General features: G+C 43.1%; 2 protein-coding genes across 2 annotated transcripts in view; both read left to right on the top strand.

Annotated features, from left to right (window-relative positions):
• The first annotated feature begins 9,137 nt into the window (after positions 1-9,137).
• Positions 9,138-11,043, top strand: LOC145717842 (trophinin-like). The gene has a single exon (XM_081808790.1). It carries the CDS (start codon positions 9,499-9,501, stop codon positions 10,678-10,680), a length of 1,182 nt encoding a protein of 393 aa, XP_081664916.1. The 5' UTR covers positions 9,138-9,498; the 3' UTR covers positions 10,681-11,043.
• A 758-nt stretch (positions 11,044-11,801) lies between these two features.
• The window catches only part of TRO (trophinin), a 5,716-nt gene continuing 5,053 nt past the window's right edge, over positions 11,802-12,464 (top strand). Inside the window, 2 exon segments of the mRNA XM_081808791.1 lie at positions 11,802-11,881; positions 12,381-12,464. The exon segment at positions 12,381-12,464 is cut by the window's right edge and continues 4 nt beyond it. Coding sequence (XP_081664917.1) covers positions 11,804-11,881; positions 12,381-12,464 — 162 coding nt within the window. The 5' untranslated portion in view covers positions 11,802-11,803.

The raw sequence follows: 12,464 nt of genomic DNA, 5'->3' as shown, positions 1-12,464 counted from the left end.
ATTTTATTAATTTGGGTCCTTTCTCTTTTCTTTTGGCTAAGTCTGGCCAGTGGTTTATCGATCTTATTAATTCTTTCAAAGAACCAGCTTGTGGTTTCATTGATCGGATCTACTGTGTTTCCAGTTTCTAATTCATTGATCTCTGTTCTAACCTTAATTATTCTCTTCTAATGTGTGGCTTTGGCATCGTTTGTTGCTTTCCCCCCAGTTCTTTAAGGTGTAAAGTTAGTTGGTGAATTTGGGATTTTTCTATTTTTTTTGAGTGAGGCTTGGATGGCTACGTATTTTCCCCTTAGGACCGCCTTTGCAGTATCCCATAGGTTTTGGACCGATGTGTTTTTGTTCTCATTGATTTCCATGAATTGTTTTTCTTTGATTTCCTGGTTGACCCAAACATTCTTGAGCAGAGTGGTCTTTAGCTTCCAAGTGTTGAATTTCTGCCAAACTTTTTCTTCTGATTGAGTTCCAGTTTTAAAGCAGTGTGGTTTGAGAATTTGCAGGGAATGATCTCAATTTTTTGGTATCAGTTAAGACCTGATTTGTGACCCAGTATGTGGTCTATTCTGGAGAAAGTTCCATGTGTGCTCGAGAAGAATGAGTATTCTGTTGTTTTAGGGTGGAATGTTCTGTATATCTATGATGTCCATCTGGTCCAGTGTATCATTCAAAGCTCTTGTTTCTTTGTTGATCTTCTGCTTCGATGATCTGTCTATTGCTGAGAGTGGAGTATTGAATTCTCCTACAATTAACTTATTGTTATCAATATGATTCTTCATTTTGGTTAACAGTTGGCTTATATAGATGGCTGCTCCCATGTTGGGGGCATAGATATTTATAACTGTTAGATTTTCTTGTTGGACAGACCCTTTAAGAGTGATATAGTGTCCTTCTGTGTCTCTAACTACAGTCTTTAGCTTAAAATCTAATTTGTCTGATATAAGAATTGTTATCCCAGCTTTCTTTTGAGGTCCGCTGGCATGGAAGATGGATCTTCATCTCTTCCCTTTCAGTCTGGATGTATTGTTAGGTTCTAAATGAGTCTCTTGTAGACAGCATATGGATGGCTCCTGCCTTTTTATCTAATCTGCAACCTTGTGCCCTTTATGGGAACATTTAGGCCATTCACGTTGAGAGTGATTATTGAAAGATATGAATTAATTGTCATCATGTTGCCTGTGAAGACGTTGTTTTTATAGATTGTCTCTGTAAATTTCTGTTGTATATCACTCTTGAGGTCTTTCTCTTTTATAGAACCCCCTTTACTATTTCTTGCAGGGACAGCTTAGTGATCACATATTCTTTCAGTTTCTGCTGGTCTTGGAAGCTCTGCATCTCTCATCCATTCTAAATGACAGCCTTGCCCGATAAAGTATTCTTGGCTGCATGTTCTTCTCATTTAGTTCTCTGAATATGTCTTGCCAGGACTTTCTGGCTTGCCAGGTCTCTGTGGATAGGTCTGACGTTATTCTGCTTCTCTTCCCTCTGTAGGTAAGAAATCTCTTCCCCCTAGATGCCCTTAAGATGGTTTCCTTGGTTCTAAGATTTGGGAGTTTTACTATTACATGTCGTGGTGTTGGCCTGTTTTCTTGTATCTTGGGAGGTATCCTCTCTGCCTCTAAGACAGGAATGTTTGTTTCATTCCCCAGATTAAGGAAGTTCTCAGCTACGATTTGCTCAAATATATCTTCTAGTCCTCTCTCTCTCTCCACTGTCTCAGGGATCCCAGTAATTATTCTGACATTGGAACATTTCATGATGTCACTTATTTCTTTGATTCTATTTTCATGGATTTTGTTTTTCCCTGGCCTCCTCTTTTTCCTTCTTGTCTATTAATTAGTGTTCTAGATCACTAATTTGTTTTTCTGCCTCGCTTACCCTAGCTGTTAGATTGTTTAGATTAGATTGGATCTCATTGATAGCATTTTTAAGTTCTGCCAGTTCAGCTTTCTTTTTTGCCCTTAGAGACTCTATGTTGCCATTAATCGATTTCTCCATTCTAGCTATTGTCTTCACAACTGCTACCCTGAATTCCATTTGCGACATCTTGGTTATATCTGCATCCATTTGTAAATCTGTGGCATAAGTCACAGTCTCTGAGTCTTTTCTATTTGGGGGGTTCCTCCTCCTAGTCATTCTGTTGAGGGGTGGTTGAGGGAATGTATGGAGTCCAAATTATTGACCAGAACCCAAGCAAGATGCACCTATTTTCTAGGGACCTTAGGGTTGCCAGCCTCTTGTTCTCCCAGCCTGTCTTCTGGGGGAGGGGCCTGCCACATTGTTATTCAAGCAACCCTGTTTGGGCAGAGTTGCCCTGCCTCTTGTGATGGGGATGGGTTTAGTGGGAATCAGTTCTTTGGGGGCTTTTGTTCTCTGGTGGCTTTCCCTAGTGGCTTTCCATGTCTCTTCTGTGAGTCAGAGCAGAAGAGACTGTTTCCAACCCTCTGCTTCAGAGCAGAGAGATCGCAGTCTATTCTTCGGTGAGCTCTCCAGGCCACACTATCTCCGTTTCTGTCTGTGCTGCTATAAACTGCAACGTCCTGGGTTGTGTGCCCCTCCGCAGCGCTCCCAGTCCTGCCTCCAGGTCAGGGCACGTCTCTGCCGTTTGTGCTTCTAAAACCCCCGGCCACCCCCAGTTCTCACGTGCAACCCCGCTGCTCCGGGTTTCCACCCCGGGGGCTGCCCTAAAGTCCTTTCCTCGCTGCTACTGGTCTGCGAGTCTATGCCCTGTCCCCAGCAAGCGAAGCTGTCACTCACCAGTGGTGTAGGATCCCCATGGCCAGGCTCCCTCCCACTGCCATTTATCCTCCAATATCTGCTCGCAGAATCAGGGCTCCCCACTTTGTACCTCAAAATCAACCACCTGTGATATTCTGTTTGTAGAGATCCAGATCTTCTTACATCTCAGGCTGATTTCGTGGGTGCTCAGAGTGGTCTGGTAGATATCCAGCTCAATTCCGGGGACCAGTTGAAATAGGGTCCCCTACTCCTCCACCATCTTTTCTTCCCCCCTAATATTAGGGAACTTTAACAACCCACTTACATCAATGGAAAGGTCATCTAAACAGAACATCAACAAGGAAACAATAGGCTTGAATGATACCCTGGAGAAGATGGACTTAATAAATATATTCAGGACATTCCATCTTAAACCAGCAGAATGCACATTCTTCTCAAGTGTGCATGGGACGTTCTCCAGAATAGATCACATATTAGGTCACAAATCAAGACTCAACAAATAGAAAAAGACTGAGATCATACCATGCTCCTTTTCTGACCACAATACAATGAAACTACATTAATCACAAGAAAAAAAAAATCAGAAAAGACCACAAATACACGGAGGTTAAACAACATGCTACTAAAGAATAAACTGGTCAACCAGGAAATCAAAGAAAAATTAAAAATACATGGAAACAAATAACAATGAAAACAGGAAGGTCCAAAACCTTTGGATACCAGCAAAAGCATTCCTAAGAGGGAAATATATAACAATACAGTCTTACCTCAATAAGCAAGAAAAATCAGAAATAAACCACCAAAACTTACACTTAAAGGAGGCAGAAAAAGAACAAATGAAGCATAAAGCCAGCAGATGGATGGAAGTAATAAAGATTCGAGCAGAAATAGATGATATAGAAACTAAAAATTAAAAAAAAAGAAATAGAACAGATCAATAAACCCAGGAACTGGTTCTTTGAAAATATCAATAAAATTGATAAACCTCTAGCCAGACTTGTCAAAAAGATAAAAGAAAGGACCCAAATAAATAAGATAAAAAACAAGAGAGGAGAAATAACAAGCAACACCACAAAATACAAAGAATTTTAAGACAATATTATGAAAACTCTATGCCAACAAAGTGGACAACCTGTAAGAAATGGATAAATGTTGAGAAACATATAAATTACCAAAACTGAAAGAGGAAGAATTAGAAAACTTGAAGAAACCCATAACCAGCAAAGAAATTGAATCAGTAAGCAAATGTCTCCCAACAAACAAAAGTCCAGGGCCAGATGGATTTACAGGCAAATTCTATGAAACATTTAAAGAATATTTAATACTTATTCCTTTCTAATGATTCAAAAAGTAGAAAAGGAAGGAAAATGTCCAAATTCATTCTATGAGGCCAACATTACACTGATATCAAAACCAGATAAGGACTCCACTGAAAAGGTGAACTACAGGCCAATATTCCTGATGAACATAGATGCAAAAATTCTAAATAAAATAGTAGCAATCTGAATCCAGCAATACATTAAAAAGTCATTCATCATGATCAAGTGGGATTCATTCATGTCTTGCAAAGGTGGTTCAATACTCACAAATCAATCAGTGTGATACAGTACATTAATAAAAAAAGGATAGGAACCATATGATCATTTCAATAGATGCAGAAAAAGCATTTGACAAAGTACAACATCCATTCATGATAACAACCCTCAACAGGTAAGTTTAGAATTAACATACCTCAACATAATAAATGCCCTATATGGAAACCAACAGCTAATATCATCTTCAAGGGAAACAAAACAAAACAAAACTGAGAGCTTTTCCTTTTCAGTCAGGAACAAGACAGAGATGTCCACTCTCACCACTGATATTTAACACAATACTGGAAGTCTTAGCTACAGTAATCAGACAATAAAAAGAAATAAAAGGCATATGAATAGGCAAGGAAGAAGGAAAACTTTCATTGTTTACAGGTGACATGATACTCTATATAGAAAACCAGAAATAGGGGCGCCTGGGTGGCTCAGTCGGTTAAGCGGCTGCCTTCAGCTCAGGTCATGATCCTGGAGTCCTGGGATCGAGTCCCGCATCGGGTTCCCTGCTCAGTGGGGAGTCTGCTTCTCCCTCTGACCCTCCCCTCTCTCATGCTCTCTGTCTCATTCTCTCTCTCAAATAAATAAATAAAATCTTTAAAAAAAATTAAAAAAAAAAAAGAAAACCAGAAATATTCCATCAAAAAGTTGCTAGACCTGATACACGAATTCAATAAAGTCACAGAATACAAAATAATTGTGGACATACCTGTTACATTTCTATATACCAATAATGAAGCAACAGAGAAATTAAAGGAAACAATCCCATTAAAAATTGCTCCAAAAATAATAAGATATCTAGGAATAAACCTAACCAAAGAGGTGAAAGACCTGAACTCTGAAAACTATAAAGCACTGATGACAGCAATTGAAGAGGACACAAGTAAATGGAAAGACATTCCATGCTCATGGATTGGAAGAACAAATACTGTTAAAATGTTTATACTACCCAAAGCAATCTACACATTTAATGCAATCCCTATCAAAATACTAACAGCATTTTTCACAGAGCTAGAACAAACAATCCTAAAATTTGTATGGAACCACAAAAGACCCTGAATAGCCAGAGCAACCTTTAAAAGAAAAGCAAAGCTGGAGGCATCACAATTCCAGACTTCAAGTTATATTACAAAGCTGTAGTGATCAAAACAGTATGGTGCTGGCACAAAAACAGACACATAGATCCTTGGAACAGAACAGAAAATCCGGAAATGAACCCACAGCTATATGGTCAGTTAATCTTAGACAAAGCAGGAAAGAATATCCAATGGGAAAAAGACAGTCTCTTCAACAAATGGTGTTGGGAAAACTGGAGAGCAACATGCAAAGAATGAAACTGGACCACTTTCTTATATCATACACAAAAATAAATTCAAAATAGATTAAAGACCTAAATGTGAGACCTGAAATCATTTTAAAAAATGTAGAAGAGAACACAGGCAATAACTTCTTTGACATTGGCCATGGCAACTTCTTACTAGATATATTTCCAGGGGCAAGGGGGGGGGAAGCAAAAATAAACTATTGGGACTACATCAAAATAAGAAGCTTCTACACAATGAAGGAAACAATCAACAAAACTAAAAGGCAACCTCATAATGGGAGAAGATATTTGCAAATTACATATCCGATAAAGGGTTGGTATCCAAAATATACAAGGAATGTATACAACTCAACACCTCCCAAAACCACCAAATAATTCAATTTAAAAAAATGGGCAGAAAACAGAAACAGACATTTCTCCAAAGATGACATATACATGACCAACAGACTGAAAAGATGCTCATCATTCCTTATCAGGGAAATGCAAATCAAAACTACAGTGAGCTATCACCTCACACCTGTTAGAATGGCTAAAACCTATAACACAAGAAACAGCAGGTGTTGGCGAGGATGTGGAGAAAAAGGAATACTAGTGCACTGCTGGTGGGAGTAAAAATTGGTGTGCATCCACTCTGGAAAATAGAATGGAAGTTCCTCAGAAAGCTAAAAATAGAACCACCTTATCATCCAATGATTGTACTAATGGGCATTTACCCAAAGAACACAAAAACACTAATGCAAAGGGGTACATGTACCTTTATGTTTATAGCAGCATTATTTATAATAGGGAGGATATGGAAGAAGAGTAAGTGTCAATGGTTTGATGAATGGATAAAGAAGATGTGGTAGATACATACAATGGGATATTATTCAGCCATACAAAATGAAATCTTGTCATTTGCAATGACATGGATGGATCTAGAGAGTATAATGCTAAGCAAAATAAGTCAATCAGAGAAAGTCAAATACCATATGATTTCAGTCATGTGTGGTATTTAAGAAACAAAACAAAAAGGGAAAAAAGAGAAGGAGCAAGAGAGAGAAATCAAGAAACAGACTCTTAATTATAGAGAACAAACTTATGGTTACCATAGGGTAGATTGGTGGGGGGATCTGTTAAATTAGGTGATGGGGATTGAGGAGTGCATTTGTTGTGATGAGCACAGGGTGATATATGGAAGTGTTGAATCACATATTGTACACCTGAAGTTAATATCACACTGTATGTTAACTAACTGGAATTAAAATAAAAACTTAAAAAGTAACTTATTTAAAACAATATTTTAGAAAAAAATAGATCTGAGTTCTTTAGGGACAAGCATACTATCTTACTTGTCTTTGTTTGCCCATATCCAGTGAGGGCCTTGACATAGCTGTGTGCTCAATGTATAATTAAGGATTGAGTGAATAAATAAATGCCCTAGGAGAACTGTTTGCTGCACAGGGGAGCAGTGCTCCATTTCACAAGAGAGAGTCTAAGTACTTGCTTAGTGTACCAGGAAAGGAGGAACATGGTCCCAATAAAATTTTTCAGATAAGTTGATATTCATTGAAAGCATCAATATAGTCATCAGGGATATAAAAAAATAGGTAGCCTTTCTTACCTTTACTATTTTTATTCTGAATTGTATATGATGTGGGGGCACCCTATCTCTTACTGTTTAGAGCCTCTAAATGTCTTAATCTGGTCATACTTGAGAGAGGGAAAGGAATATGACCTGGTCCCCTGTCCCCAGAACAGCTCCTGGGGAGAGATACCCAGACACACACTACAAAAACACACTCTGTAATTAATGTTGGCATAAAGGGGGCTGTAGGAAGGGATGTGGGAGCTTAGAGAAGCACAGTCCTCTTAGGGGGAACAGAGCCATCAAATAGGAATGGGGATACAGGGAGGGGGATAGAGAAATCAAATGGGACTAGGAAAGAGTGATTACTGAATAACTGATAGTAAGCAGAAAAGAGACCACACTGAGGAGATTGAAAATTTGGAAGCAGTGAGTGAAGGAGGAGGTTGACAAGCAGGGAAGGAGACCCCTCTGGAGGTGGAAAAAGGCAGGACCACTTCCGGCTGGGGAGGGGAAGCCAACAAGCTCAGACCTAAGGAGAGGCTTGGAGAGAGCGGACGCCTTCTGGATTCCAGAGGACGAGGTGAGCTAAGGTACCCAGCTTTGGTGAAGACCCTGTGGGAGCCTCTGAGCTATGGCTTCAGTGTGCTTGACTCCACACACCCTAAGGTGAAGAAAACCTGCTGAGGGTTCAGAAGCTAACTGCATCAATGTGGTCGGGTTTGGAGGTGCTTGGACCCTGTTTGTACGGAAGATAGAGGGGACAGAATCCCCTTTGGGCCTTATAATGGAAACATCTGGACTCTGTTCGGGCAGCAGAAAGGAGGGATGCAGACCCGGTTCGGACTGCGGGAGGATAAAACAATCGTTCAGGCAGTAGAAAGGAGCAGAACCCAGTTCGGGAGGGTGATAAGCTATGGCAGGACTCCGGTAGGCTGGTGAAAGGGGACAGGATCCGGTTTGGGCCACAGAAAGTAGGGATTAGGACCCAGAAATGAAGGGCAGAATCCCTTTTGAATAGCAAGAATGGCTCAGACGGAAGCGAAGAGTGGCTAGGACCTGGTTGATTATGGTTTGAAAAGGGAAGGGACAGAAGCTGGTAGTATTCGGGAACAAGGAATACACAAAAGCGTAATACCATTGGATCTGTGGGTGGGGTATCGATGTCGCAGAAAGGGTGGGACCGGTCACTTGCAAACGTGGAAGTGGGGGAGCGGTTTTTGGGGAAGGGGCAGTGCAGGGACACACTGGAGAGAGGATGGAACGGGAGCATTAAGGAAAGAGGAGGAGCGGAGAAGTACTGCAGAAAGGAGGGAGGGGCATACTGGGAAGGGGCGGTGCATGTCTGTACCGCAGAGTAGAAGTGGGCGGTGTTAGGGAAGGGGCGGTGCAAACCAGTACTGCAGAGGGAGCGGGCTGCCGTTGCGGGAAGGGTTGGACGGAAATGTGATGCCGTTAGGAAGAGTGGGTCAAGGGCTTGTCTGAGACGTTCTGCTTCTCTGAGAGCAGGGGGCGTCTGTGAGATTGAGGTGGTTAGACTGTCCAGTACACCAAAGCGCATGTGCTCCAGTTGGCACGCATGCGCACTATTAAGTTGCAGTACGGGGGGGGGGGGCGTGTGTATTAAGGGGCGGGGCTGTAGAACTGACTTGCAGTTTCTTGGAGGCAATGGGGGCTAGGGTTCGGATAGGAGGTCTGGGTTTCTAGATATGAGAACCCCATAGTTGAAGCGTTTGGGGTCCAAAGTTGGATGAGATCCCCCTTCTTTCAAGATAGTGGGAGGTCTGGTGAGTCTCCCTCTCCTTCTTATTCTCCCCTAATTCAGGCCACTTCCCCTCAGGCTCAGCAGTTACTTCGCCTTTCAGAAAACTGAATAGGACAAATGACTGCGGTTATAGGATGCTCCCATTCCAGGTGAGGCCTCTCTACATTCTCACCAGGCCATCTGCCCAGTCCTGAGTTCATTTACAGATCTTGAGCCCCCTACCACTCTGTAGTTGAAGAATTTCCTGCCTAACCTGTCCTCCCTTGCAAGGTGAAGGAGGAGGAGAGGAAAACCTGCCTGACTTTAGCTCCTGCTCCCTCCCTCTTCCCTTATCCTCCCCTTCAATCACTGCTCAGAGGAAGGGGAGGCCTTCGTGGAAAGGGTGGGCTGTAGGGAGTCCAGATGGCTCAGCAGATCATAATCCTAAGTGTGTAGGGCCCTCTGCTTCCCCCTGGGAGCCTGGGGCTTCACTTCCCTCCAGATATAGACTGAGACCACAGAAGAGGACAATGTCTTGCTGATGCATACCCTCTTGGCGGCAACCAAGGACCCTCTGGCCATGGACCCTCCAGTTGCCAACCGGCCTAAGAAAAGCAAGACCAAGAAGGCCCCTATTAAGGCTATTACTAAGGCCATACATGCTGCCCCTACAGTCTCATCTGCCAATGTGATTGCCACTGACAAGCCTAAAGTAACTTTGCAGGCTTTAAACCTGCCTGTCATCCCCCAGATCAACCAGGCTTCAGCTACCACTGAAGTAGCCAATACTCAGGCTTCTTCAGTCACTGCTCAGCCTAAGAAAGCCAATAAGACAAAGAGAGTTACTGCTAAGGCAACCCAAGGCTCCCAATATCCAACTGGCAAGGAGAGTGTCACTACACAGATCAAGTTGTCCTTACAGGCCCTAAACCTACCAGACATCCTGCAGGCTATCCAGGCTCCAGTTACCAGTGGGTCAGCCAACTCCCAGGCCTTGATAGCCCCCACTAAGCCTAAGAAAGTTTCCAAAGCTAAAAAGGCTGCCAATATGGCCATAACCAGTGCTATTGCTATCTCATTGGCTCCAACCACTACCCACACAGCTACCACCCAAGGCCAAATTAATAATGAAGCAGCCACTACCCATGCCACAGCAGCCTGCATCAGAACTAATAGAGCCTCCAAAGCCAAGAAGGCAACTGTTAAGGTCATAAATACTGACACTGAACTCCTAGAGACCCCAAATGCTGAGAGAGCTAGCAGGCAGACTGAGGCCTCAGCAGTAGTTAACTGGCCCAAAAAATTCAAGGGCAAGAAGGCTGCCAAAAAAGGCCCAAAATCTGCCTATGAGGTCTCTGAGGCTCCACTTGCTGCTCAAATGGTTACAAACCAAGCCCTAGAAGCTGCCCTTCAGGTCAAGAGAGGGTCCAGGGTTCATAACTCTGCCACTAAGACCCAGGCAGCTGAAAACCAGACTAAAATTGTAGACCAAGGGGCCCAGGCCAAGATGGCCACCTTTAAGACCAACATAAGTGCCCTTGAGACTCAGGTTGCTGCTGCTGTCCAGGCCCTGGCAGATGACTACCTGGCCCAGTTGAGTCTGGAGCCTACAACCAGGACCCGGGGCAAGAGGAACCAAAAGGTGAGATCTCTGACATCACCATCCTTAACTTTTCACTTCTTTTCCATTCCTATCCTCCTAGTTTGTTCATTTGTTCTATAAAAGTTTACTGAGACTTTTTACCCTGAGCCAGTCCGTGTTTGGATAGGCTGTGAGAGATGCTGAGAAGAATGTGATATAGTTCCTGCTCCCTGAAAGTTCACAGATTGGCGGGGGAAATAATACATCCATACACTTAGCTACAACCTGGATATAATTCAGCTGTTATTTACATAGTAGTTACCATGTGCCAGGGTCTTGGGTAGTCATACAGGTTGTGTCTTTATGTTTTGAAAGTAACTCCTACTATCTAGGGATCATAGATCCCAGTTTTACAGATGAGAAACCGAGTCCCAGAGAGGTGAAGTGACTTGTCCAAGGGATAGAGTTAGCAAAGTTAGTAGTGGCCTAAAGAAGAGGAGGAACTCCAGGTCCTGCCCTTGGGTTGCTTCTGTCCTGATACAGAAATGAAACTCCTGGCTGGAAGACAGTGAAAGACAAATCTAGGACTTAGGGTGGCCAATTGTAAGGTCAGGACCCACTACAAGAAGGGTTTGGGGAATTTTCAGGAGAAGGTAGGGTAAGGAGACAGAGCTGTCTCTTTCACCTGGTGACTCTGGACCTTCCTTCTTTCTAATGATATAGTCAAAGCATCTGAATGGGGATGAGAGAGGTGGCAGTAATTACAGGTTGATCCCATGGGGCCGGAGGCCTCCGCCACCCCGAGACGTGGCCATTTTGCAAGAAAGGGTAAGAATCCAATGCTGTCCAGTCTCTTCTCTTTTTCACCTCCCCTCTTTTCTGTCGTTCTTCCAAGTTTTCTAAAAACATATTGAGATCTCCCCATGTATTCCTCTTCTCCCAGGCAAATAAGTTGGTGAAATACCTGTGGGTTAAGGACCAGACAAAGATCCCCATCAAGCGCTCAGGTAGAGTCATAACAACCCTCCTCCCTGAAATCTCTCCACTCCCCTCTCTCCCATGCCCTGGAGTAACCATTTACTTTTATAGCCTCTTCATTCTCTCATATGTCCTCCCCTGCCCTCCTCACACTCTGCCATGGCTGGCATCTTCCATTAACACAGTTCAGAACTCAGACTGCACTGAATCCACAGGCTGGCCAAAGGGCCGCAGCTCTGTGGCCCTTGCTCAGCCCAGCTGCTCCCACCTCACCCTTCCTACAGACATGCTGAAGGATGTCATCCAAGAATATGATGACTATTTCCCAGAGATCATTGAATGAGCAAGCTACGCTCTGGAGAAGGTGAAGGGGCAGCCCTGAGGGATGGGCACAATGGGGAAGCCTTGAATCAACAAAGACATACATGTCCTTTCTGGGATAGACCACAGAGACTCACCTAATCCATCCCCATCACTATGCAGTTGGGCATACAGTGACTAGCCTAGGGTCACACAGCAAGTCAGTGGTAAAACACAGTTAAGACTCAACCCTCCCAACTTAGTCCTGTTTGATGCTGGACATGTCCTGTAATGTATTTCAAATGCTCACCTCTCCTTTTCATTCCCTATTCTCTATCTCCCTAAATCCCCACTAATTACAAAGGTGATGCTGATAATAGTACATTTCTTACCTGTTTTCTGTAGCGGTGGCCACTTAGCTAAGTGCTTTATCTGCACTATCTCACTGATTTCTCATACACACTTAAAACCCCAGCGACACAGGGAACTGTGGGATTCTCAGGAAGCTCACTGATGCCTAGGCTGAATTTTGTGATCTCACGGGCTATTCTTTTACTTGGCAGATGTTTCGAGTCAATCTGAAGGAAATTGATAAGCAAAGTAGCTTGTATATTCTCATCAGCACTCAGGAATCTTCTGCAGGCATA

Source organism: Leptonychotes weddellii, chromosome X (genome assembly GCF_054177405.1).
Source record: "Leptonychotes weddellii isolate Sample4059 chromosome X, ASM5417740v2, whole genome shotgun sequence".
In the NCBI taxonomy this organism is placed as follows: Eukaryota; Metazoa; Chordata; class Mammalia; order Carnivora; family Phocidae; genus Leptonychotes; species Leptonychotes weddellii.
The sequence above is the reverse complement of the archived record's forward strand: the minus strand, read 5'-3'. Positions and strand labels throughout refer to the sequence as shown.

What these genes read in the sequence shown, in the direction of transcription:
- LOC145717842 (XM_081808790.1), top strand. Translation starts at nt 9,499, where the DNA reads ATGCATACCCTCTTGGCGGCAACCAAGGACCCTCTGGCCATGGACCCT.